The following is a 25,196-nucleotide window of genomic DNA, read 5'->3' as shown; positions in this document are numbered from 1 at the left end:
GTACGAACTCTTGAGAAACCTGTTTTGCACTTTAGTGAATGAACACGAGGGCAGGAACATGGGGCAGGGTAATTCCGTCATCTAAACAAACCGGAGGTCATGACTCGAGCCAAATCATCAAGTAGACTGTCATTCATGATCCGAGCACAACAGACTGAAGTGGAATATCCAGAGACTGAGGCACTATAAAAGGAAATAGAATGAGTGCAAAACGGACAGCGGGGAACTTCACCGAAGAAGTTTTGATGCTTAGAAAGCAATAAGGTGGCACGCATAATTCAATTCAGTCTCAGCAGTTCTTTTCAAATGATTTGTGAAAAAATATTTGCTTTATTTTGCTCTATCATGTCTCGTTTTTATTATCTTGTCCCCCGTTTTGTGTTTTCGACGGTTTCATTGGCTTTTTGTTCCGACCATTAAGAACAGGGAAAAACTTTGGATTCAGGTGTGTTTTCATTTTTTCCCTCTTTTTTGGTTTTCCAAGCAAATTCAGGTACCAGAATTAATCATCGATTGGGTTGAAGTGATATATCATAATAAAACACTTTCAGTTGTGATTCAAATGACAGCTGAAAGTTTTGAGATGTTTTGATTTTTGGCCTAGTTTCGTGCAAAATAGGTGAGCAAGCACGCTTACAATAGCTTATTTATGCTTAAGTTAAGCCGTGAAAACTTAGTTTTACTCGAGTAAGTTAGTTTTTTGAAATTTTATGCGCCATTTTGGAAATAAAACCCTTCAAAAATCAAAAATTTTCTGCAAAAAAAGATGATGCATTTGATTTTCTTAAGGATTGTTTTCTTTTTCTCGGAGGATTTGTTTTTCATTTCGCCTATTTTACTATGACTTTCGAACATCTCTAAATTATAGTTTTCATGCAATATCTTTCTTTCGCACCACGCAATAGAAAACGACACTAATTTGTCTAAAATTTCTTTTGTTTTTTCTCAAGACCATGGTAGGTACGCGAGGCAGTCATTGTAAACTACAAAAAGGACAAGACTGGCAGCTACGAGAGAGAGGCAGAGCTGAAAAGGTTGGAGTGCCTCACAGAAGAGCAGGAGATTGGCTTTTGAGACCTTTACTGAACTGATTATCTGGAGAAGCCTCTCGCACCCGACGAAAACGTTCATCCAATATCTGGTGATAGCCTCAATAGGGTGTTAACAGGATTGACAGCTCATTGGCAAATCAGAGTCTTGAATTTCTTTGGAGCGGCGATGCCTCAAACTTTGACCTCGCTAGAGATTTTGGTCATTAAAAAAATACTGTGACGCTAATGGCGGCGACAAACGGTGTACCTAGAGGCCGGTACTTCGAAAGATACTTCAACCCCGCCGTGCTCACGATTTGCTCTGTGCCACACATTATGAAGGATGGCGATAACGTGAGATGCTAGATGTGACTGGCAAACTGGAGCAATCACTACCTGAGGGAAGCTCGAAGTATGTAATACATTTTGATAAACCAATATGCAAAGAATGGTTAAATAAAATATTTCAGCATCGCATCGACCCACCTGAATGAATTAGTCCAGACCGGACGCCTCAATTTTGGTCCGCCTCCGAATGCAATCTTCTGTGTATCAAGGCCTTTTGATTCGACCTTTTGAGATGTTTTTCCAAAAATAGCGCTGGGGAGGGCGGAGTAGGAATCTTAACTCAACCTCGCACAAGAGTGAGAGGAGAATAGCATGCACACTCCAATGTTTTGTTAATCAACCACCTTTGGTAAATGAGCAGAAGTGAGAGATGAAGACCGCAAACCGCCCTTGATACCTTGAGCGAAATCTTGATACCTTGAGCGACTGAAGTAATTTGACCTATAGGAACCGTCGATTGACAAGAGCCGGCGTAACCACCAGAAGTGAAGAGCTTGACACATGAGAGCTTGAGTGATTCCTATTGCGTGGAGTGGCGGAAGGCTCTTGAAGCTCATTTTTTTCGAGCTACCACTCTAGAGATAGCCGAGTTGCCAGGATTGCCAAAGGGAAGGATCTTTGGTCCGGTAAACGCGAGAATACCAATGGGAGCTGGAGACTAACGGACGGTATTAGAGCCTCCCAAAACACAGGACCAGCTTGGTGAAGGTCTGAATAGCCAATTCCACCCAGAGAATGACCAAACAAGTTTCTGGACCCACGAATAATGGCATTCAAAACTCAGCTTACGCAGATCGTTAGCTGCGCAGGACGTTCAAAATCGGGAAAAAACTCGGGGCCTCCGTTATCTGAAGGCTTTAGCAGTCTGTGACCGACAGGACCCCGGAGCCGTAAAAATGGTTATCATTGCGAGCTCTGACTTCATGGATTCAACTAACAGGTTATTTTGGTCGGAACATCTCATATAGGTGTTAGCAGGGTCGGAATTGAACAAAACGCTGACCTTAGTGGTAGTCATCAAGTCAGAAAGCCCGTGGGAGCATGAGTTACTCTTTTTCATGAAAGATCACCTGCATGCAGCGGTGAAGCTTATGGGGTTGCTTCCTCTAAAGAGAATCTGCGAAGCGATCCACACAATCTTTGCTTCATTGTTCGAGGTTCAGGAGCTTAATTACTCCCGATTCGGGTAGACAAATCGAGTCTCATTTACAGCTTCACCTATGTACACCATTATATTAGACTGCTGTTGAATCATTTCGTGTAGTTCGTCAATAAATTTCATTTCATAGCAAAAAAACTTAATGAGTTCGGACTCAGGAATGTTGGAAAATTGGCATCGAATGGTAAAACTGTTTATTCATGTTTACTGAGAAAAAACACCTAACCACATCAGCACCAGCGGGCGGATCAAGGGCGGGGGGCGGGGAATATTAGGCATTTTGACCATTAAGAACAGGGAAAACTTTGGATTCAGGTGTGTTTTCATTTTTTCCCTCTTTTTTGGTTTTCCAAGCAAATTCAGGTACCAGAATTAATCATCGATTGGGTTGAAGTGATATATCATAATAAAACACTTTCAGTTGTGATTCAAATGACAGCTGAAAATTTTGAGATGTTTTGATTTTTGGCCTAGTTTCGTGCAAAATAGGTGAGCAAGCACGCTTACAATAGCTTATTTATGCTTAAGTTAAGCCGTGAAAACTTAGTTTTACTCGAGTAAGTTAGTTTTTTGAAATTTTATGCGCCACTTTGGAAATAAAACACTTCAAAAATCAAAAATTTTCTGCAAAAAGGATGATGCATTTGATTTTCTTAAGGATTTTTTTCTTTTTCTCGGAAGATTTGTTTTTCACATCGCCTATTTTACTATGAATTTCGAACATCTCTAATTTATAGTTTTCATGCAATATCTTTCTTTCGCACCACGCAGTAGAAAACGACACTAATTTGTCTAAAATTTCTTTTGTTTTTTCTCAAGACCATGGTCGGAACGTTCTTGGCGACTTGCACAGTTTTCGGCTATCATTGTATATTCTTTCGAACATATGATTTGCAAACAACCAGGCAGATCTTTTTAATAAAACTAAAGAGTTTGATTTTTGAAAATAAAATTTGAAAAATTTGATTTTTGTTACATTATCTTATCCGCCGATCTCTCGAAAGTGTTTGATCAAAGACAGCTTATATATTAAGTGATTTTTTTCTTTTTCTCGGAAGAAGAAAAAAATCACTTACGACTGCTACGACTGCGTGTCTGCTACGACTGCGTGGTGCGAAAGAAAGATATTGCATGAAAAACTATAAATTAGAGATGTTCGAAAGTCATAGTAAAATAGGCGAAATGAAAAACAAATCTTCCGAGAAAAAGAAAAAAATCACTTAATATATAAGTATATGTATATATATAAATTGGCGATAAAGTATAAAAAGTACAAGTTAAACTAGTAGTCGTGTTAAACCTGTTTCAATAATCTCGAGATGTTGGTAAACAAGATTCTGAAGTTATGCTCATTTGATTTTGAAGTCAATGTTCATTTTGCCACTAATTCTATGTAACTTCACTCATTATTCTATTATTTCTAGACAACAATTAGAGTCAAACATTTGCTGTCTTATGAGCATCATTAAGTTATTAGTTATTCAATATAAAACAGTAGTTAGTTAGTAATAGTTAATAATTATGAGTGTCCTTGACGATAGAATAAGACAGTACTCAGGGTCAATCCATCGGAAGACATCGAGCAGCACTCAAAAGTCAAAGTCAAAGGTCAATTTGATGGCACTAGGTGGTGACCCAAGAATATATGGAGTGCATTCCAGAAGAGATGCTCTGGTCATGATTCCAGAAGTGCTCAATCCAAATACTGTATCAAGGTTCCAAAGTTGGCTCTTTCCAATTATAGCCCTTCTTACTACCCAGCAACAATCAATTAACCCATGCCCTTCAACCAAGCAGCATTTTTTTTTGGGGGGGCTCCTTAAATTGCGCGGAAATAGAATAAAATAGTCTCTATCAGTTCATTATCATAACGAGACACCTATGAAGATGTTCAAATTAAGATTCGCCAAAAACGAATTTTTTCATCAGTTATTATAAAACACTGAATTCTTTTCTTTCACTGAATTTACCTTCAATGCGGCCAAACTTCACTGATAATTAACTTCACCTCGGAACTGTAGTTTTTTAAACAATTTAATTCACACAAAAAAAGATTTATTTCCAATTATTTAGTCTTGAATGATTCCAGGTTCGAAAATTTAATCGATGAGGCCTTTCAAAATCCCAGAGATGCGAAAAACATTTTGCGAGCAAACGAATACATCAAAGAGTAAGTGATCCTTTTAAAAAATATTTAAAAATATTTAAACTCCAGGGCAAAAAATGCTGGAATTTATCGAAGTTTCCTGCGATCTTAAAATTTTATCCTATAATATTTTATTCTGTTCACTTTGATAGATTCTCTTTTTAGATTGATGGAAGTCAATAACTTCACTGGAGACAAAATTGTCAGCATTTTGGAGGTTAATCTCAACATCTTTTGTTTTTACTTTCAAAATAAAAGGATTTTGAGCGACTTATTTTGGCTCTGCTACCACTAAACTAACCCCCACCACATGCATTTTTTCAAATTTAAAGTATTTATGTTTCGCAATTGGCATGAAAGATGGTATGTGAGTTCATGCATAATTCAAACACATTTTGTTTTCTTATACACGTTCGTAAAATCAAGAGTTACTCCATAAAATTGAATTTTGTATCTGTTGGGAGGACGGACGGTAGAAAACGTGAAAAGATAATTTGTCGCAAACCACGATTAGTCACGGGCGACTATTGGTAGCATTACCAAAAACGACCACTCGTCACTGGACATTTTAGCTTAAAAAATGATTGATAAACTATTTTAGTATAAAAAAATGTTTGAAAAATTTTGATCGAAAAATTGAAAAAAGCACAATTCTATATTTTAAATTGTTTCTTTGTTTCTGTGCCCGAGCGCTATAAAAAGTAGAAAGGGATGTGTTTAGCGTCTCGTAACCCAAAAATACGTCCAATTTATTTCCTTCAACTCAATTTGGACCAATTTAATCCACGTTTATCTTATAAAAAGAAAGATATTGCGCGTTAGTTATCTCAAGCTGGCCAAATTGGTAATTTTCAAACACCCATATGTCCACACAAAAGTATTACAGGTGAAATTTTTTCTATATTTAAGCAGCGCAACAACAATAATTTTCAGGTCAAACAAAAATTCTGTCAAAAAAGCTTGCTTAAAAAGTCGGAAATTGAGTGAATAAAAAAACTAAACCAAGTATAAATATTCCGCACTTTCTTAGAAAGTCGGAACAAAAACTAAATCAAAACGAATTGATTTAGTTTCGCCCAGCAACCAAAAACGACGTTTGAGCCATTGTAGAGTCTTGTTTTCCGAACTAAATCTGTAAAATGCTCGTTTTCGATTGGCTGAAAACTCGAACTTAGGACAAGTTATTATCCTCGCCACCTACAAACTGCTTTGGGGAGAGGATGTTAACTTGGTCCGTTTCATGGAGCTGCAAAGCAATGAATCGATTTTAAGTTTCCTTTACAACATTTTTGCACCTGCTACGAGTGTTCGCTTGCGACGAATGGTCGCCCTACCGATAGAAGAGTCCTTATGTTTTTCTTGAAAAAGCTGCGCTATAAGTTACAGATGAAGTTGATCAATTTTAAAGTTGCAAACTGCTTTGTGAGCAATTTATGAATAAAACTGAACCAAAAAAGCTTAATTTCTGGCGAGAAACGCTTAACTTGTAATCTAAACATCTGGCCATTCGAAATGCCTTAATAAAGCAAGGATGTTTTTGAGCTTCTTCTGATCACCAATTAGCTGATCTAGGCTATTTTGGGCAAAAACTGTTTTCCGATAGTTTGAGGTTTGTTTTAACGTGCTAACCGCTATGTCACTTGATCTCAGAAATTGCTATTGTTGTAGCAATCTAATGTAAAGTAACAGCTGTTTACAAGTGTTATTTTGCATTGTATTGCTACGACTATTGTGTATACATGTATCAAATCAGGGGCGGATTCAGGGAGGGGGGCGGGGGGCGGACGCCCTCTCCTCAAGGATTTGACCCCCTGCCGACCTAAAGGGGACCTTTGATATTTTTTCAGAAATCCATTTTTGGCCGACCGACCCTAAAATTTTTCTAAAGGCGCCTTTGGCGCCAATATATACTAACTTTGAGGGGGAGCGCGCGCCAAAAAAACGCAATTTTTTGTCAAAATTTTTCAAAAAGTGCCCAAAAACGGCTATTTGACTGTTTTTCAAAAATTTGCCTGCGGCGCAGAAAATTTTGCCAAAATAGAGGCAAAACAGTGCTTTGGGAGAGCTCGAAAAATCAATTTGGTCGACCTAAAAAAAAAAAAGGTCGTCAAAATTTTGGAAATTTTTTGAAAATCCGCCACCCCCCCCCCCCCCCCCTCGAGAAAATCCTAGATCCGCCCCTGTATCAAATCATGCAGAATGTTTGTTTGTGGTCGGGGTGGGTTTTTTTTCAGACAAATTTTAACTAGTCATTTTTGACGGAATTTTTTTATATCATTCAAAAAGTATTGTTGTTTTGAGCCTAAAATTGAAAAGATATTTCACCTGTGATTACTTTTTGTAAAGTTATGGGGGGATAAATATTGCCATTTTGGCCAATTTGGAACAATTAACTTCCGATATATTTCGCGCCATAAACGCGTGAGGAGAGATTTAATCCGTCTTGGAAATCGTTCCAAATTGGTTGAAAGAAGCTTATATGCCATAATTGATTTGTTAACAGGGGTAAAATTCATTCTTTTGTACTTTATATGGCGTGTGGGGGGATGATTTCATAAACAAATTTTAAATTTTAGAAAAAAAATTTTCATTTTGTTTTATTACATTTAATTTTTTCATGTTACTACTGCTCCATAAACCTTAAAAAGCAATTGGAGTGTTCAGGGCTTTGCCCTGATACGAGCAGTTTTTTTTTCTAGAAATTGTACATTTCTAATGTCGGATGAGAATCAAATCGCTTTTATACAGAAAACGCAAATTATTATATTAAATTATCAGTTAAAAAATTCAATCCAGATTAGAATCCTTTCTTGGACACAGGATCAAGTAAATTTAATAGCTTAAAAGGGGGGTTAGGAATCGAAAAAGTGGCCATCGTTCGTCTTGAAGTATTTCATCAAAGTTATTTTTTTGTAGGAGAGGCTGCGTTACAACTTGCAGCTGAAGTTGACTCTGAATCTGGATGCGAATGTAGAGATTCTTGCTGAGTTCCTCGGGGACAGGTGGGACGAATACTACAACCTCCTCGTGCCTCTCTTCTGCATCGCACTCAACGCTAAAGGAATACACATGGTAGAGTTAGAATGTAATAATAAGTACAATTACTGATTTTTCTGCGATCCCCAGAGGATCCATGATAGCTATCAGGCTTAGTCCGATTCTTAATCTTAGTCGTAGGCTTAGTCAGAAGCGTAGTCCGATTCTCTTATTCACCTACATTCTAGACAAATTAATAATAATGAGCGAACTTACATTGCGAACTTAATATATTGCGAAATTTACATGAGCGAACTTTATTCAAATAGAAAAAGGCGATGAAGTGATTAAAGACAAAGAGATCGAAATTCGTATAAAATCAATCAAAAGAAATCCAAAAATGTTTCTGAAAATAATTAAAAATAAAAATCAATAATTGGAAAAGAACCTCATGAAAAAATTCGATTTAAGCATAAAATAACTACGCCCTGTTGAGTTAGGACCGAGTTGGTTAACTCATAGAGTAATTTCGGATAGGGTACACCGTCTGCTCGTCACGCTATCTTATTTTCGGCCGGATAGATTCGTGCAACTTCTTAGTCTAATACCGATCCTAATCTTACTCTTATACTATCTAGTCTCAGGTTGTTTAACTAGTCTCTGCTAGGCTCAATAGATCTAGGGTATACTGGTCTATTGCGGCTGTTGAAGTGCTCGGGAGAGTCCAACTAATTTCTAAGTTAAATTCAAATCTCTCTGGTGCTGAAATTACAAGTAACTTCAGCACTTACAAATAAGTGGGTTGTTAGTTAGATGGATCATGATTGGTTAATATTAAATACTTTACATTGGTAAATTATCTAATTTATCCAATCATAAAATGTAGTTTAGATCAGGTTCCACCCATCCGGGTTTTACAGAGTTTTTTAGAACAGTTCTTCTGTAATTCAAGGATGGATGATGGACGTTGGTATTTGGTGAACATCATAATTTTCTTCCGCTTCTTCTTTGTTAAAGAAGTTTCAGGAAGCTGGAGTTAGGGACATAAGACGTTGTGTTCTTCTTGTGACAACGACTGAGTCTCTGCAACAAAATCAATTCTGATTTCAGAATGGTTGGCTATGTCAGGTTTTTCTGTTCTTCGGGGAGAACTTCTTTTGTGTCTGATCTAGCTTGGGAATGGCGTGGAGATTGTGCGTGGAGGGGATGCCTGGTTACTCGGATCTGTACGTACACTTGGGTCATCGAGGTGGTCATTGGTCTAGTTCAATGAAGTCCTTTTCTGCGAGGTCAAGTCGTACTCTAAATCCTTTGAGTTGTGATTGTGAGCGGCATATTGATTGTAGTTGGTCATTCTCTCTCGAGTGTGGTGGGGTCGTTTTGTCTTTTGATGTTCGTCCTTGGTGTTGTATTCTGATCTATGTATTGCATCATGTGATTTTACATTTTATAAAACTTTTTTTAGTTTAATATTTTTTAATTATGATTTTAGTTAGTTGTTTTCACAAAAGCTTTTTGTTTTAGTTCGGTTATTTTGAAGAGTTACTCACCCTTGAGTAGCTCTTATTAAAAATAGAGGTGTGGTCACAAAGCGTGGATGTAGCGCGGTGGGTTAGGCCGGCTATAGAGCATGCTCAGGACGTCCTTCCTGGTGGGTTAGGCCAGGAATGGGAGTATGATTTCATGCGGTTTTTGTGAGGGGTCCTGTTATGTGACAACGTTTTATGTTGGGTTTGTTGTGGTTTTTCTTATGTCTTGTTGGTTATGTCCTTTTTCCAAAAATCAAATTGTTTGTGGTATGGGTTTGTCTTTCGACTTTTTTGTGTTTTATTATTTCTTTCTTAGACTTTATAATAGTCTTCAAAAGAATAAATTATCCAGTTTTAAACTGGGTTAATCCGGTTTGGGTACCGTTGGTTTCCTTTTCTTACGGATTGCATTCATCAGCTTTGGGTCAGAAGCAGTTTTGAAAAAGCCGGCTAATTTTAAACATAATATTTCTTTGCATAGCCATGCACCAGATACTAAGCACAGTTATGCACCAGATGCAGCCATGCACCAGATACTAAGAACTTCTATATGAGTTCCTGAGGCGTTTTTCTTCCACGCTTGAGGTTCCTAAATGCAAGCGTTTGAAGTTTTTTTGCAAAATGAGATTATAACATTACATGCTACAAGTAGGAGAATCCGGAAGCTTTTGAGTTTTCCTGCGTAAACTCAAACTAATATTGCCAGCAGGTTGAAAATACATAACATGGCATTTTTGGTCAATCTCGATCCAATCAAGCCCACCATTCTGCGTAAAAAAACGTTACAAAATGACTTGTCCTATTTTTCGCTTTATATAAACAATTTTATCAGACACAGTTAAGAATAATTAAAGATTCTATGAGCAGATTATACGAAATTGAGCTGCCCAAAAGATTCATGTGAGAGAACCTAGATGAAAAAGAAAAAAATTGAGGAATGCTAACAAAACGACATTGAACCCACAAAAAACTCAACTCACGATAAGAAGCCGGAAATCAGATTTCCCACTACCATTTTGTGGGATAACACAACAATTAATCGCACAATCACTGATAGACAATTAGCGTCAAAATTTTGACAAAAAAAACTGAATTTTTCATTAAGGAAGAAGTCAAACAAGTTTACTTCAAATTGTTACTCCAAAAAGAAATTTTAAGAAAAAATGTTGATAAAAACCTTCGAAACGTTTCTTTTGTTGTTATGCTAAAATGACATCTTTCTGTCGATAACTGCATACAAAAATACTCTGTTCAAGTTGCCAAGAAAACAAAAAGTTTTTTTTTGCTGCGCATTATCAATAACTGCAGAATATTTGACAAAGTTGAAACTGGTAGAAAAAGATAAGAACTGCTCAGATTTCTAATTACGTGTACACAAAATACGCAAACTATCAGCAAAGTATTCAAGATCTGAGCGCACAAGCGACTACGCCGAGGGTTTTATCTCTTAAACATATTAGAAAATTCTTTAGGTGAGAAAAAAAGCTTCGGTTTTTACCACTTATCCAATTAAGTACGCTTAACAGCAACAAATAAAAAAGATAACAAGCAGTTATCAACAACCCTATACACCACGTTTGCAAACCGTGATCAATTGATACTAAAAACGTTTAACGCTGAAAAATCGAAGCTTAAGCCTAATCATTAATTTCATTGTATAAATTAATTATGTAATCGACTCGGAGGTTTTTTGTAGTTTGGTTTACTTAAAACTAAATTTAATTTTCCTAAAGTTTTTTGACATTTTTTTTGTTTTAAAATTTTCCCTTTTGAACATTTCTTTAAAAACATTTTTATCTCTTAAAATAAAAACTATTATGATTGGATTCACTGGCAAATGGTAACTAAGATAAAATGCAGGAACGCTCTCATACAGCAATTTTGGCCAGGTTGTTAAGCCTTTACTGTCAGTTCAAGCTCAGCGTTCGGCGAAATATGCCTTATACTAAATTAACATGGTAACAAACCGTCATTGAGTGCAACTATTGTCTATTACTAACAGTCAAACTGTTACCTTTTAGAGATCAAATCTAAATTTTCAAAATCTCTCAACTCATCATAGCTAAGGCTAGTTTCAATAGCTTAGAGGTAAATCTGTCTCAAAAATTTTTGTTTAAGATTGTTTTGGAATTAGCATCTTTGTGACAAAAACTTCATATCAGTTGTATTTGACATTCAGATAAAAAAATAATTTTAGTAGTTTTACATTTATTTCCATTGATGATTTTTAACCGTCATTTAAAAACAGAATAATCAGTTGGCTGAACATACCTTTTGCTACAATTTGAAATTAATATGATAACTTAAAAAACAACAATCACACTTGCATGTAAATATACAATAACAAATTGTGTAAAATGAAACTATTACTTTAAATATGAAAATAATCTTGAAAACAACCAAATGATCGATCAATAGGGATTTTTGTTTATGTCTATCAAAGAATTCAAATTCAGTTTTTTGATGAGGCAAAACGTTTCTGAGTTTTTGATTAAGCTTCTTATTTTTTACAACTATGGCTGGATATAGAATTCTTTCATATTTTGTTTGTAAGAGCTTTTTTTTAAATCGTTTAGTGGGTTTCTTTCTTGTTATGGAACTGCGCTCTACCAATTTCTTTTGTTCTAATATTTTTGCCAAAAAAATGTTTTTAGGCTTTGATGGGTCATCAATGGTTTGGCTGGTAATACTTTGGATTTGAGAAGTAGATTGCGTGCATTTTCAAATTTTCTGCTATGTTTGTCGGTTTAGTCTGTTAACATGAAAGTTGCTACTTTTAAAAACATTCAAGTAAATGATAAACGAGTATTTGATAAAATCAACTATTTGAAAACTTTAAGTAGTAATAATAAAAAGTAACAGCAAGTTGTAAAAGACAATTAGCTATAATAAGTATTCTGACTTTGTTGCAACAGCCATTTCGCTTGAGCATTTGCTTAAATCAGCCAGAAGTTTTTGTCTTCTCGGCGTTCTTTTTTTGTGAAATGGTTTCTTTTTTCTAATAGCTTTAGTTGTAACTACCCTCTTTCTCAAATATAATTTCTACTTTATCATTATTGAGGACCGTTTTTTTTTCCGTCAAACAATCGTCTACAGCTCTAATATTTTCAAAATAAAGTTATAGGGTCAGCTGTTGAATTACGAGAAAAGCAGATGCTCGTAATATTGGCAATTTTCACTAAATTTAGGTTCCTGTTGATTTTTTCAAATTCAATTATACGAAGAATGAAAACAAAAATGGTTTGACAACATTACCTTGTGGTTTGCCATGGTTGTAATTTTCGGAGTCAAATATATGTTTGAAGTTTTGAAGAAATATTGGTTGTGAAGAACCACTGCTTAAGGTCTCTTAAGAATGTTCAGGAGATTTGCAGCGCTTTGTTTTGGAAACCATACAATTTTTTTTTCAAAAATATTTCATGAGAAAAGGAATTGAAGGTTTTGGCAAGATCTAGAAAAAGTGCACTTGTGTGTTTCTATACTTGTGTTCACTAATCATTCCGGCAAAATTGATTGCATCTGTCGCAAATTTGTTTTCCTGATCTGATTTCCTGGTAGATGTTTATTAACGAATTTTGTTTGAAACTTTTCATTATTTGTTTCAGAAGCAACCGCTCGAAAATTTTAAATGTTTGATAGCGTGATAGTCACACACATGGGCCTGTACTTTGATGCTGCCTGTTTTTCACCTCTTTTAAAACCAGGTGTTTTATATTCATCTTCAAGTAATGACAATTTTGTGCTCGGAGAACACGCATCATTTGTCTAATCGCGATAGTCCAGTCTGCGTTCTTTGAAGATAAATCATTGCTCAAATTAATGTTAAATTGCCCGATTATAGATTTTTACTAAAAACAGTTTATAAGAACGTCGAAACTAATGAAATAAAATTGGGATCTCAATTGCGTTATACTTTCACCAAAAGAAAACCAGGATTCAAGCGTTAAGCTCCCCTCGTCACTTGATTCCTCGGACTAGAAATCGAAAATAATTCAAACATGATGCATGGCGCAACTATATAAGAAGGGGAATTCAACAGGAATTTAGCACCCTGATAAAGCGTTTTTTGTCCAACCTGTGAAAAATGTAGGTTCAATATCGTAAATTCACTGAATTTAGACTGACTTGTTTTAGTCTTAACGGTTAGCAACAATAACTCAAAACACACACAGACTTAACTAAGATTGGCAGGTAGTAATTAATTGTTAGCCGCACCAAACACATGGCTAAACCAATGGCGCCAACAACGTAATATATAGTTAGATACTAGGAATAATATACATATGACATTCCCTCAACAATCATTTTTTTAAACAAACGTTTTAAAAATTATCCGACGGATAAATGTTTGAGTTTTGGACCCGCAGTAGTCCACCCTCTCCTTGGGCATAAGTTTTTTGTTTAGTTTAAATAGTTTTCTTTAGTTTCCTTTTCACTTCATTTTTCAAGTGTATCTTCCTGCTTAATTCGTGTCCCGCTCTCTGTCCGCTCCTCCTTTGGTTGTTCTCGCTTTCAATATACTGTCTATCATAACCCCGCCGAATTTGGGTACCGCCGTCCGTTTTCTGGTACTTTTCCTTGATCCTGTCCCATCTTGATCTTCTGATTCCTGGCTAGAATATGATACGAGGCGTAAACGTCGCCCTCGCTCCCCTTTCTTTTTGGGCTGTTTTTCCCCTTGTCCTTCGTTACTCAAATTCGGGGCACTTCCCCCTTGTTCGGTGCTCATGGTTTGGACCTCCGTGTCCACCCCCTTGGATGTTGGAATTCCGCTTCCTTCGGATAAATTGGGTCTTTCCGCTACGCCTTCTACATCTTTAGGCACCTTTGGTGCATTCACTTCCACGTCCCGATCGGGTGCAGCTGTTGGGTTCCCTGCATATTTTGAAATTGTTATCGGCTCGTACTCCGAATCCGAGTCTGCCTCCTCCGCTGGTGGAATTTCTCGCGTTCTGTTTTCGGCCGTACTCTGTGTGCTTGTCCCCGCCGCCTGTTCGTTTAGTGCTCGTTTCCATTCCGCCCGACGTTTCAGCGCACTCATGGCTGGGGGTGGTAGTGTTAGTTTGCTCGCAGTATTCGGCGCGTTGGTCTTGAGGACTTTCTCAGCAACTCCACTTTTCCTAAGTACAGAGCCATTTGCTAGAGTTAGAGTATGCTTAGATTCGCTAACTACCTTCTGGTTTGTGGGTCTATACCTTTATTGCTGTCCTTAAGTCGTTGGAACAAAAGCTCCGTCCGTTTACTTGGCTGTTCGGACTTGCCCCCAAGGCCTGTTTCCCGCCAACCATTGGTGTTCCATCCGCCGCCGAAACTAGTTGATCCTGTGCCAGTCGTCTAGGGTGGTTCATGTGATCTACATCAAACTCAACGTCGGATCGTTCCTCCCAATCAGTTGCCATGGGTTGGGGAATCTTCTGATTTCTTGGGTCAGTAGAATCTAAATAGGCAGATTTTTGTTTCAACACTCTGTCCCAGTTTAGGTTTTGCAGGGTTGGCTTTTTCGTAAGATTTCGAAGGACCGTATTTGCTTCCCGGCCATGGTGAGCTTCCAACGGCGATATTTTGAGAGTAGCATTCGGAGCAAATCTCAGAGCACTCAAGGCTCGTTCTATCATTGATTCTAAATTTCCGCTATCTTTTTCTTTTGCGTAAGTTAAGACAAAGTTTTTCATGCTGCCAATGGTACGTTCAACACATCCGGTTGCGCGATGATCATTCACGGGTGAATATATTATTTCTATTCCTTCGGAATTACAAAATGATTTAACTGCATTCGATGTGAAACTTGATCCTTGGTCCATAAAAATGTTCCTAGGGACACCATGTTGAGATATGTATTGTTTAATGAACTTAAGGACCTTATCGCTTTTATTATTCCCGCAGATCATTGCAGAGGGCCAGCGTGAGAATCGATCAACCGCTACCAAAACATATTTACTCGATTCATTTAAGTATCTAATCGGGCCCCAAAAATCTAGCTGTAGACATTCATTCGGCTCCCGTGGTTCATAGACTTTCCCAACGTCACCTTTAGCGGTTTAAGGCTTTTACCTGCATCCGTGCATTTCTTGCACCCATCCGCAGCTGCAACTAAACTCCTGTGGAGATAGGGGAACCAGGCATCCCTTGCTGCCTCGAACATATTCGAGCGCCCGTGGTGAAAACAATGTAGACGATTCACTACTGCCTTTCTGAGTGGTATGGGGATGACGAGTCGTTCTTCCATCCACAGGCAATTCTCCCGCACGTGGAAATCATGTGTGTGCTGTCCGAGGTAGGCACCCATTGCTCTGACCTTCTTTTCCAATTCCGGGTCCTTACTCTCCACCAGTTCTTTTATCGCACGCATCTGAGGGTCCCCATTATAATTTGCTTCAACTGGCTTGAGGTTGAATAGTTCTGGCAGTGCACTGCTTTTTCGGACGATCTTACAGTCCCGGGAAATCACTGACATGATTACATTTCCTCCCGCTGGGTATGCCGCCGGAAAGAGTTCACCTCCGAATGCCGAAGAAATGGAAATTACCGTGTTGCATCGGATGTCCCTAGTGTGATGTGTCTCCGCCTCCAGTCGTGCGTTTACTATCTCCACCTCGCTGCTACTGCCGCTTGTGATTTCTGGGTGTTTCAACAATAATTTATTTAGTTTCTTCAAATTTAGTGATGTCATTGTAGAGGTATTTGTTTTGATAGATTGATAACTTGTTTTGTTAAAAGGAGGACTACTGTTTACTGTGGAATTGATATCAGACTCACGTAGTTTACATTCAGTAATTGACTTTACTACTTTCGCGCCCTCACGGTCATTACACTCAGCTATTCGTTTTACTGGCTTCTGATTGGTTGGCCGACGGTCACGCGTTTTGACGCCCTCTTCCGATGGAAAGTTAATTATATCGTTTCCAACTTGTTTATCTTTAGCTGAAACAACTGATTTCCTTGATGCTTTAATAATCCCTTTATTGGTATCAATATAACCACGTGAATTGGTAATTGACTGCAATTTAGCAACTGTGAAAGTGTTATCATAGAGACTACCTCTTGTTGCTTCCCCCACCGGATGCCTTGATAGATAATCCGCCAGGCCAATTTTAGCCCCAGGCATATGTTCAATGACAAAATCAAAGGGAATAATTCGATCGATCCAACGAGTCAACCGACTGAACATAGTTTTGTTCTTCTTATTGTTTCCATTTAATAATGATACCAAAGCCTTGTGATCTGTCACTACAGTAAATTGCCGCCCGAAAAGGTAATTTGTAAAACATTCGGAACCCCAAACTACGGCCAACATTTCTAGCTCATTTGTCGAATATTTCTTTTCGGCCGCGTTTAGAAAACGAGACGCAAATGATATAGGTCGCCAACCCTCGGCGCCTAATTGTTTGAGTACAGCCCCCAAACCATTATGGCTTGCGTCGCACACGATACGTATGTCCTTATGCACATCAAAATGCTTAAGTTCGACTATGTTCGCAACTTGCTTCTTACGCGATTCGAACGCTGTTTGGCAGTCAGTTGTCCATAGGAATTCGTTTTTCTTACTAAGCAGCGGACGTAGGGGCGCCGAAGTTTCTATGGATTGACCCCATGAACGACTTCAATTGTAAGAGCGTTTTTGGGGCAGCTAATTTGTCAATCGGATCTGTTTTCCGCACCATTGGTGTAATCCCTGATTTTGTAATCCGGTGGCCTAACCATTCGCAAGTATTTTTTGCAAATTGACATTTTTCTAGTTTCAAAGCCATATTTTCTCTATCTAATTTCGCTAAAATCTTCTCCCTCAGGGCAATATGTTCGATTTTGGTACCTTTTGGAATCAGTAATAAAACATCAATGAAAGCATGCGCACACGGAAATTCAGCCAGAATGGCATCCATGACCCGTTGAAATTCCGCCGGCATGGTTGTCAATCCATAGAATTCTGTCTTGAAGCGATATGTACCGGTGGAGCGGCCTCCCACCAACGAAAAATTACAATGTTTGCTAGTATTTTCATTTAAAGGAAGTTGACCGTATGCGTACGTGAGATCTATCGTTGTAAAAAAAACATCCCCCTGTTTGCGTTCACTGATCGTTTGCCCTACAATGTCCATTAGTTCTTCAATATTGGGCATTTGATATTTATTTTTATGCACTTGCTTGTTCAATTCTCTGGATTCCAGTGCAAGTTTTACCGAACCATCCTTTTTCACTGTGATGACAATAGGTGAAACAAAATATTCATCTGAACATTCTTCCAATTTTTGAATATGACCTTGTTCCAAAAGTTTGTCAATCTCCTTATCGACTTTTTCCTGTAATGTTATGGGCACTCGCCTACCCTTTTGTTGAATTGGAGTAGGATTCTTGAAGAATTCGGCCTGCACATTATAATTACGGATACGCCCTGCCCTGCGAAAAAGATGGTGAAATTGCTTACTGAAATGTTTCTGCCAATCATCCAAGTCATTGTCCGTCGCCACAGTTCCTTCCTTTGAATGTATGCTGTTCACCCCTTCCGTCGTTGGTGCTTGTACCAACATCAGTCCTAGTGCTGGCATTAAATCCCTGCCAATAATAGACGGTCTGCACCCTCCGATGACGTTGATATCCGCCGAGCTAGTCCATCCGTTGGAATGAAGCGTGACTTGCATTTTCCCCAGAAATTTCAACGGATTGTTGCCGTAGTCGCGGAACTGGTCCTCTTTCGGATCCAGCGGTTTCAATTGTACGTTAGCTGTTCCCAGGGTACGTTTTAGTTCCCCAATAGTAAAGATGGATATTGGCGAACCACTATCAATCCAGGCTTGAGTTGCTTTGCCATTGATTTTTAAGGCTAGTTTTGCCCCCGCGATTCTCAATTCTGTTTCTTCCTTCCGCCGGATTGACATAACTACATACTCCGTTGAACTATCCGAATCCCATCCATGTGCCGGTGCCTTTGAATCAGTCACCCATCCAACGTAACTTCCGTAATTGGATGCACTCTCCTCCGGATAATCTTGTGCCGTCTCAGTGCCGTCCTCATTTATCATGCCTACACTACACGACCCCTATTCGCCGATCGACGTCCTCTACAAGTTCGCTCGTAATGCCCAGTTTTCTTGCAAAAGTTGCAGGTTGCGTTTCTTGCTGGACACTTTGGAATATGATCCGGGGTAAAACCACTCTGGTCACAATTGTAGCACTTGCGATCTGCTCCTCCGCGGCCCCTTGTGCCTCCTCTGCCAAATCCACGTCCGCCTCTTTGAAATAGTCGGCGATAACCTCCTCTGATTGCGCTTATTGGCTCCGCTTTAATTTGTAGTGAGCCCGCTGGTGCTGCGGTAAGTCCCCCACCGGATACTTTATATGACTCAGCGTATTTGTCACCGCTCATATGACAAAGCAATCCGATAGACCTCATCTGGTGTCTTAGTTGAACGACATAGTTCCGTTTGAGCCTCCTTATTGGACATATTAACTATAAATACGTCACGCAACACCCGTCGTTCCAATGCTCCCAATGAGCATCTAGCGGCCAGTCCACTCAATACGGAGTGAAATTCCTCCAACGTTTCCCCGTCGCGTTGTTTTCGAGATAGTAGCTGGTACGTCTCGAACGTTTCGTTTCTTTCCTTCCTGAAGACACTCTCAAATTCATCCAAAACCCGTGGATATCGGGTAGTCGCCAGGTCCAAATGGGGTTTTCGGTTATGTAGTTCGTCCTGTCCACGTTCCCCCAAGCACAAGTAGAGATTAGAAATTAATGTCTGCTCCGCTTCCAACCGATTTTTCCCATTCACCTCGTCTGGCAGGTCTGTAATTTGCGCCGCGGTTAGCGTCCGATCAAAATAGAATGCCGTCGGATTGAATGAGTGTTTTGCTATTACACCCCAGGTAAATCGTGTAATCCAATGCTCCCACAGCATTGGTGCTTCCGTGCATTTACTCGGCCAAAATGCCGTAATCCCCAGTGGATTTTTTTCTGATCCCGCGCTTTGTCCTGCTTGCTGCGCCATGTGAAAAATATAGGTTCAATATCGTAAATTCACTGAATTTAGACTGACTTGTTTTAGTCTTAACGGTTAGCAACAATAACTCAAAACACACACAGACTTAACTAAGATTGGCAGGTAGTAATTAATTGTTAGCCGCACCAAACACATGGCTAAGCCAATGGCGCCAACAACGTAATATATAGTTAGATACTAGGAATAATATATATATGACAAACCTTTCCAAAAAGGAGCTCAAAATGGAGGAAATTTAGAAAAAAGTATTACCTACAAACTTGCTAAGTTTCCAATCTGCCCCTGCACTAAGGCATGCTTGTTTCATCTAGAGAACAACAAGAGTAAGGAATCACAAGGGTAATTTTTGCGGTCACTACAGCTATTTAATCATCTTATCGAGGATCAATTTTTGCGCCAATAATTGGAAGATTTAAAAAGAAACCAAAATCTGCGGAAAATAGCAGCGATTAAGAGTAACGAACTTCTTCAATAAAACTTACGGTTTCCGATTAACACGCTGTATATTATGCACTAAAGGGTAAATTTTTGGTCTTATCACTCAACTTTTCAGAAAGCTTTACTTGTACTGGAAAGTTTATATTTTCAACTGTTTCATTTGTTTCTTTTTAGAGAAAGGGTTTCTTCCGAGTTTTCGCCGAGGAGCTTCTGACAAATGAAAGTGTCTTGTTCAATTTTTCAGGTTACAAAAGCAACTTCAAGGCATTTTTGCAAGCTTTTAAAAATAACGTATTGTGAATTTTATTTTGGTTTGCAGAACTGTTGAGGACTTCTATCAAACTGCGCAACATGCTCGTCATCCTAAATGTTAGTGAAATGGGTTTGGCTAATGATTAGCTTTGCAGTCTTGAACTTTCTCAAAAGGCTTTCGAATGATTCCAACTGAGTTTTTATTACGTAGAAATCATTCGCTTCGATTGCTGTTTCATATTAAAAAAAGTAGCGACAAAACTGCTCGTATCAGGGTGACGCCCTATGTCCCGACTGCGATTAAACTTCAATAAAGTAGTGTTCACAAGTTTGTTGCATCTGAAAGATTTGCTGGGATCTCGTTAGCTATTTCCCCCTGTTGGACCTTGTTAACTATTTTCTCATACGAAAGCTTTTTTTTTCAGAACTATTTCTGTATAAAATATGAATTTCAAAAACATCAGTTTTTAATAGGGTTTTCATTTTTGCTCGTCCGAATTTGTACTACTCACCAGTCTCTTTTACCGGTTACGTAGCAGTATTTAGACAACTGCGTATTCAGACACTGTATTAAATAATCAGAATCGAGACAATTCGAGACAGATATGAAATTCAATTCTTCCTTGTCTCGATTCTGAATGGTTAATGCAGTGTCTGAATACGCGGTTGTCTAAATACAGACCGCACTCCTCTCTTTACCAGACCGACTTTTTACCAGACCGACCTTTTACCAGACCACAATGCAATAACTTAATTAAGATAAGTTAAAATGAATGGCAGATTCTAAAAGGCAGCGGTTAGAACAAAAACACTTTGCTGAGAAACGGTACAATCCTTGTCTTTAACCAGACTAAACGTTGTCATTACATCTGTCAATTAAATTTGTTTATCGAGTCTGGTAAAAGGTCCGTGTTAGAACTTTTCTGGTAAAAAGTTGGTCTGGTAAAAGGTCCACCCCTCACTATTTTTTTGATACATACAGTAAAAATTTTAATTGAATCAATTATCTGAAAACTGTTTTAAAACTATTGAAAAAAGGCAGCTTAAGTTAAAATTTTAAAAACTGAAGAAGGGGGAAAATTAACTTTTGCTTTTCCGAGCTCAATTTTGAAACTATGTTCTACAGGTTATCAGTTTTCATACCCGCACTGACAAAAATGGATTAGGATCGGTTTTAGTATGAAAAAAGTACGTTGATTAAATTTAGATCGATTTTAGTATGAAAAAAGTACGTTGATTAATTTTAGATCGATTTTAATTTGAAAAAAGTACGAAGATAAAACAAAAAATATGAAGATTGATTTGGATCGATTTAAATTGATCTTAAATCCCAGCTAAAAATAATTGATCCGAATCGATTTTAAATCAATTTAAATGCAGTTTTTTATAATTGCATTGCCTTTTTTCGTGCTTGAAACTGATTTATGTGGATAATTTTATTGAATTCTATAACATCTGGCACGAGTGTTTACATTTAAAAATCGAGAATAAAAATTCCCAACAATTTTTCAAAATGTATGTTTTTTCGCCTTGTTAGCAAAAAAATCTATTTTAGTGAGTCGGAAAATCCGTCGAAATTGATTTAAATCGATTTTTTAGACACTTAAATCGGTTTAAAATTTTCAAAAAGATCGATTTAAATCAATTTAAAATGGATTCAAGTGAGATTCTGATGGATTTAAGTGAGATTCGGATGGATTTTAGTGAGTCCGAAAATCCATCGAAATCAATTTGAATCGATTTTTTAGACACTTAAATTGATTTAAAATTTTCAAAAAGATCGATTTAAATCGATTTACAATCCATTTAAGTTCGTAAAATGTACATAGTTATTCCATTTGGATCGATTTAAAATCGATTTAAATTAATCTTAAATCCCAGCTAAAAATAATTGATCCGAATCGATTTTAAATCAATTTAAATGCAATTTTCTATAATTTCATTGCCTTTTTTCGTGCTTGAAACTGATTTATGTGGATAATTTTATTGAATTCTAGAACATTTGGCACGAGTGTTTACATTTAAAAATTGAGAAAAAAAATTTCCAACAATTTTTCAAAGGGTATGTTTTTTCGCCTTGTTAGCAAAAAAATCTATTTTAGTGTGTCGGAAAATCCGTTGAAATTGATTTAAATCGATTTTTTAGACACTTAAATCGGTTTAAAATTTTCAAAAAGATCGATTTAAATCAATTTAAAATGGATTTAAGTGAGATTCTGATGGATTTAAGTGAGATTCGGATGGATTTTAGTGAGTCGGAAAATCCATCGAAATCGATTTGAATAGATTTTTTAGACACTTAAAGCGATTTAAAATTTTCAAAAAGATCGATTTAAATCGATTTACAATCCATTTAAGTTCGTAAAATGTACATAGTTATTCGATTTGGATCGATTTAAAATCGATTTAAAATCAATTTAAATAGACCGGAAACCATTTCTGTCAGTGCGGGTAATATTATGGTGGTTTGAAAAATGGCAACAACTACGTTCTATTAAAGCAAGAGTGGCAATCAATCGGGTTCAGATGTTTTCTAAATTTTTTTGAAGTCTTATTTCTTGGGACCCTAAGTGCTTTGCACAGAGGCGAGCAGACTTGGGTCTTTTTACTTAATCCGCCCAAAACTGACCTTATTTTGCTTCAATCTGATTGGCTAGCATTAGCCAATCAAATTTCAACGCCATTTCAAAATGATGTTTTGGTTTACAACTGATTTTTTGATATAAATAAGCCAACTTAGCCGAAACTTTTCATGGTATGAGAAACTGTTTAAATTTAATTCAAATAAGCTGCAGAGATTTACCAAAAACAGAAAAAAAAACAATTAGCTTCAGAAAAAAAGTGCCACCTTCACATCTGCTCAAAACTTGACCTCGTTAGAAATCAGCTAAAGAATGCAGTGATTGCATTTGTATTAACCGATCCAATCGGTGCGATCACAATTTTGTTTTCTGCATTTATACATTTATAAACAATGGCCAAATGAAGAAATTCGGGCCCAAAAAGTAAAAAGGCCCGCAGACTTTTACAGTTTTTGCCACATAAATGGCTATTTCTTGCAATATCAGCGAATCTGAACGAAGTTATTCCAGTTAAGACTGCTCATTTTGACGCTGAAAATCTTTTTTTTGCTCATCTCAGATACTGAAAACTCGGTCAAAAATTTAAATAACCCCTATTAAGCGTCGCAAGCGATAAAATTACTCAGAGTCAACATTTTTGCCAATTAACATTTTATTACTCAAAGTCAACATTTTTGCCAACAATTCATCATCAGCTATAAATCTGTTTAAAAATAAAAACTGCGCTGAACGTGAAGTTATGGATTTTCTCAAATTTGGCAAGGTAGTTGCTTGCTTTGAAACGTTACATGCTTTAGATGAATGCCTTCGATGGACAGTTCTCACGAGAGGGATCAGAGAAACTCACTTCATTCATCAGACTAATCCACAGCTTCACTGCGACATAGGCTATTCATTTGTTTCTGCGTCTAATTAATACTTTCTTTGATTTTCCAATCTTGAATAAAATTAATTCGGCAGCAGTTTCAAAAAACTATTTTATTGTTCCGACTTTCGATACGAAAGTAACGGAATATTTGTGCTCGGGGTGGGCTTTTTTTTCTTCAGACAAATTTCGAATTTTTAACTAGCCATTTTTGACGGATTTTTTTTTATCATTCAAAGAGTATTGTTGACTTGAGCTTAAATTTGAAAAAATATTTCACATGTGATCATTTTTCGTAAAATTATGGGGGTTTAAAGATAGCCATTTTGGCCAATTTTGGACAATTAACGCGCGATATATTTCGCGCTTTTAATGTGTAAGCGGAGATTTAATATGACTTAAGAATCGTTCCAAATTGGTTGAAAAAGCTTATTTGCCATAATTGATGTGTTACAAAGAGCGAAATCTATCCTTTTGTACTTTATATGGCGTGTGGGGTGATAATTGTTTATAAAAAATTTCAAATTTTAGAAAAAAAAATGCATTTTATTTTATTACAAATTGTGTTTTTAGGTTATTACTGCTCCATAAACCTTAAAAGGCAGCCGGAACATTCAGGGCTTCGCCCAGATACGAGCAGTCTTGTTGTTCCGACTTTGGATACGAAAGTAACGGAATATTTCTGCTCGGGGTGGGTTTTATTTTATTCAGACAAATTTCGACTTTTTAACTAGCCATTTTGACAAAGTTTTTAAATATTATTTGAAAGGTATTGTTGTCCTGAGCTCAAATTTGAAAAAATATTTTACCTGTGAGCATTTTTTGTGAAGTTACGCGGGTTTAAAGGTTGCCATTTTGGCCAATTTGGGACAATTAACGCGCGATATATTTTGCGCTATTAACGCGTAAGCGGAGTGTTAATCCCTCTTAGAAAGCGTTCCAAATTGGTTGAAAGAAGCTTATTCGCCATAATTGATTTATTACGAGGAGCGAATTTTATCCTTTTGTTCTTTATATGGCGTGTGGGGTGATGATTTTCATAAAAAACTTCAAATTTAAGAAATTTTTTTTTCATTTTGTTTTATTGTTCCGACTTTCGATACAAAAAAAAACGGGATATTTGTGCTCGGGGTGTGTTTTTTTCTTCAGACAAATTTTGACTTTTTAACAAGCCATTTTTGTCGGAATTTTTTTTTCATTCGAAAGCTTTTGTTGTCCTGAGCTTGAATTTGAAAAGATATTTTACCTGTGATCATTTTTCATAAAGTTATGGGGGTTTAAAGACTGCCATTTTGGCCAATTTGGGACGATTAACGCGCGATAAATTTCGCGCTATTATCGCGTAAGCGTGATTTAATCCCTCTTAGAAATCGTTCCAAATTGGTTCAAGGATCCTTTTATGCCATAATTGATTTGTTAATAGGCGCAAAATCTATCACTTTGTACTTAATATGACGTGTGGGGGGATGTTTTTACATAAACTCTCAAATTTTTTCAAAGTTTTTTTTTATTTTTTCAATTACATTGAAATTTTCCATGTTATTAATGCTCCATAGACCTTAAAAGGCAGTCGGAGCATTCAGGGCTTCGCCCTGATACGAGCAGTCTTGTTTCATTTAAGATTTTTAAATGTTATTACTGCTCGATATACCTTAAAAGGCAGTCGGAACATTCAGGGCTTTGCCCTGATACAAAAAGTCTTGTTCTTTTTCGGATTCATTAATTTCCATGAGCAAATGTTTTAAGCATTAAAAATTTGGAGCCTTCGCAAGTTTTTACGAAACACAAAAAAATGGAAAACAAACAGAACAAGACTGCTCGTATCAGGGCGAAGCCCTGGATGTTCCGGCTGCCTTTTGAGGTTTCATGAGCAGT

At 37.3% G+C, this 25,196-nt stretch overlaps 2 protein-coding genes across 4 annotated transcripts in view; one reads left to right on the top strand and one right to left on the bottom strand.

Annotated features, from left to right (window-relative positions):
- Window positions 1-25,196, bottom strand: part of LOC134846062 (protein angel homolog 2-like) — a 513,790-nt gene that overhangs the window by 380,755 nt on the left and 107,839 nt on the right. The gene's annotated exons all lie outside the window — the stretch shown is intronic.
- LOC134846462 (uncharacterized) lies at window positions 3,938-23,365 on the top strand. 3 transcript variants are annotated; one of them, XM_063863829.1, is made up of 7 exons: window positions 3,938-4,253; window positions 4,628-4,708; window positions 4,850-4,901; window positions 7,601-7,756; window positions 19,797-19,866; window positions 19,942-19,991; window positions 23,254-23,365. In XM_063863829.1, exons 1-7 carry the CDS (start codon window positions 4,060-4,062, stop codon window positions 23,341-23,343), a joined length of 693 nt encoding a protein of 230 aa, XP_063719899.1. In that variant the 5' UTR covers window positions 3,938-4,059; the 3' UTR covers window positions 23,344-23,365. The 3 variants fall into 3 exon arrangements, with proteins under 3 accessions (XP_063719899.1, XP_063719900.1, XP_063719901.1); XM_063863830.1 differs by lacking the exon at window positions 4,628-4,708; XM_063863831.1 differs by lacking the exons at window positions 19,797-19,866; window positions 19,942-19,991 and having other exon boundaries at window positions 23,254-23,363.

This window comes from Symsagittifera roscoffensis, chromosome 5, assembly GCF_963678635.1.
Source record: "Symsagittifera roscoffensis chromosome 5, txSymRosc1.1, whole genome shotgun sequence".
NCBI classification, from domain to species: domain Eukaryota; kingdom Metazoa; phylum Xenacoelomorpha; order Acoela; family Convolutidae; genus Symsagittifera; species Symsagittifera roscoffensis.
The sequence above is the reverse complement of the archived record's forward strand: the minus strand, read 5'-3'. Positions and strand labels throughout refer to the sequence as shown.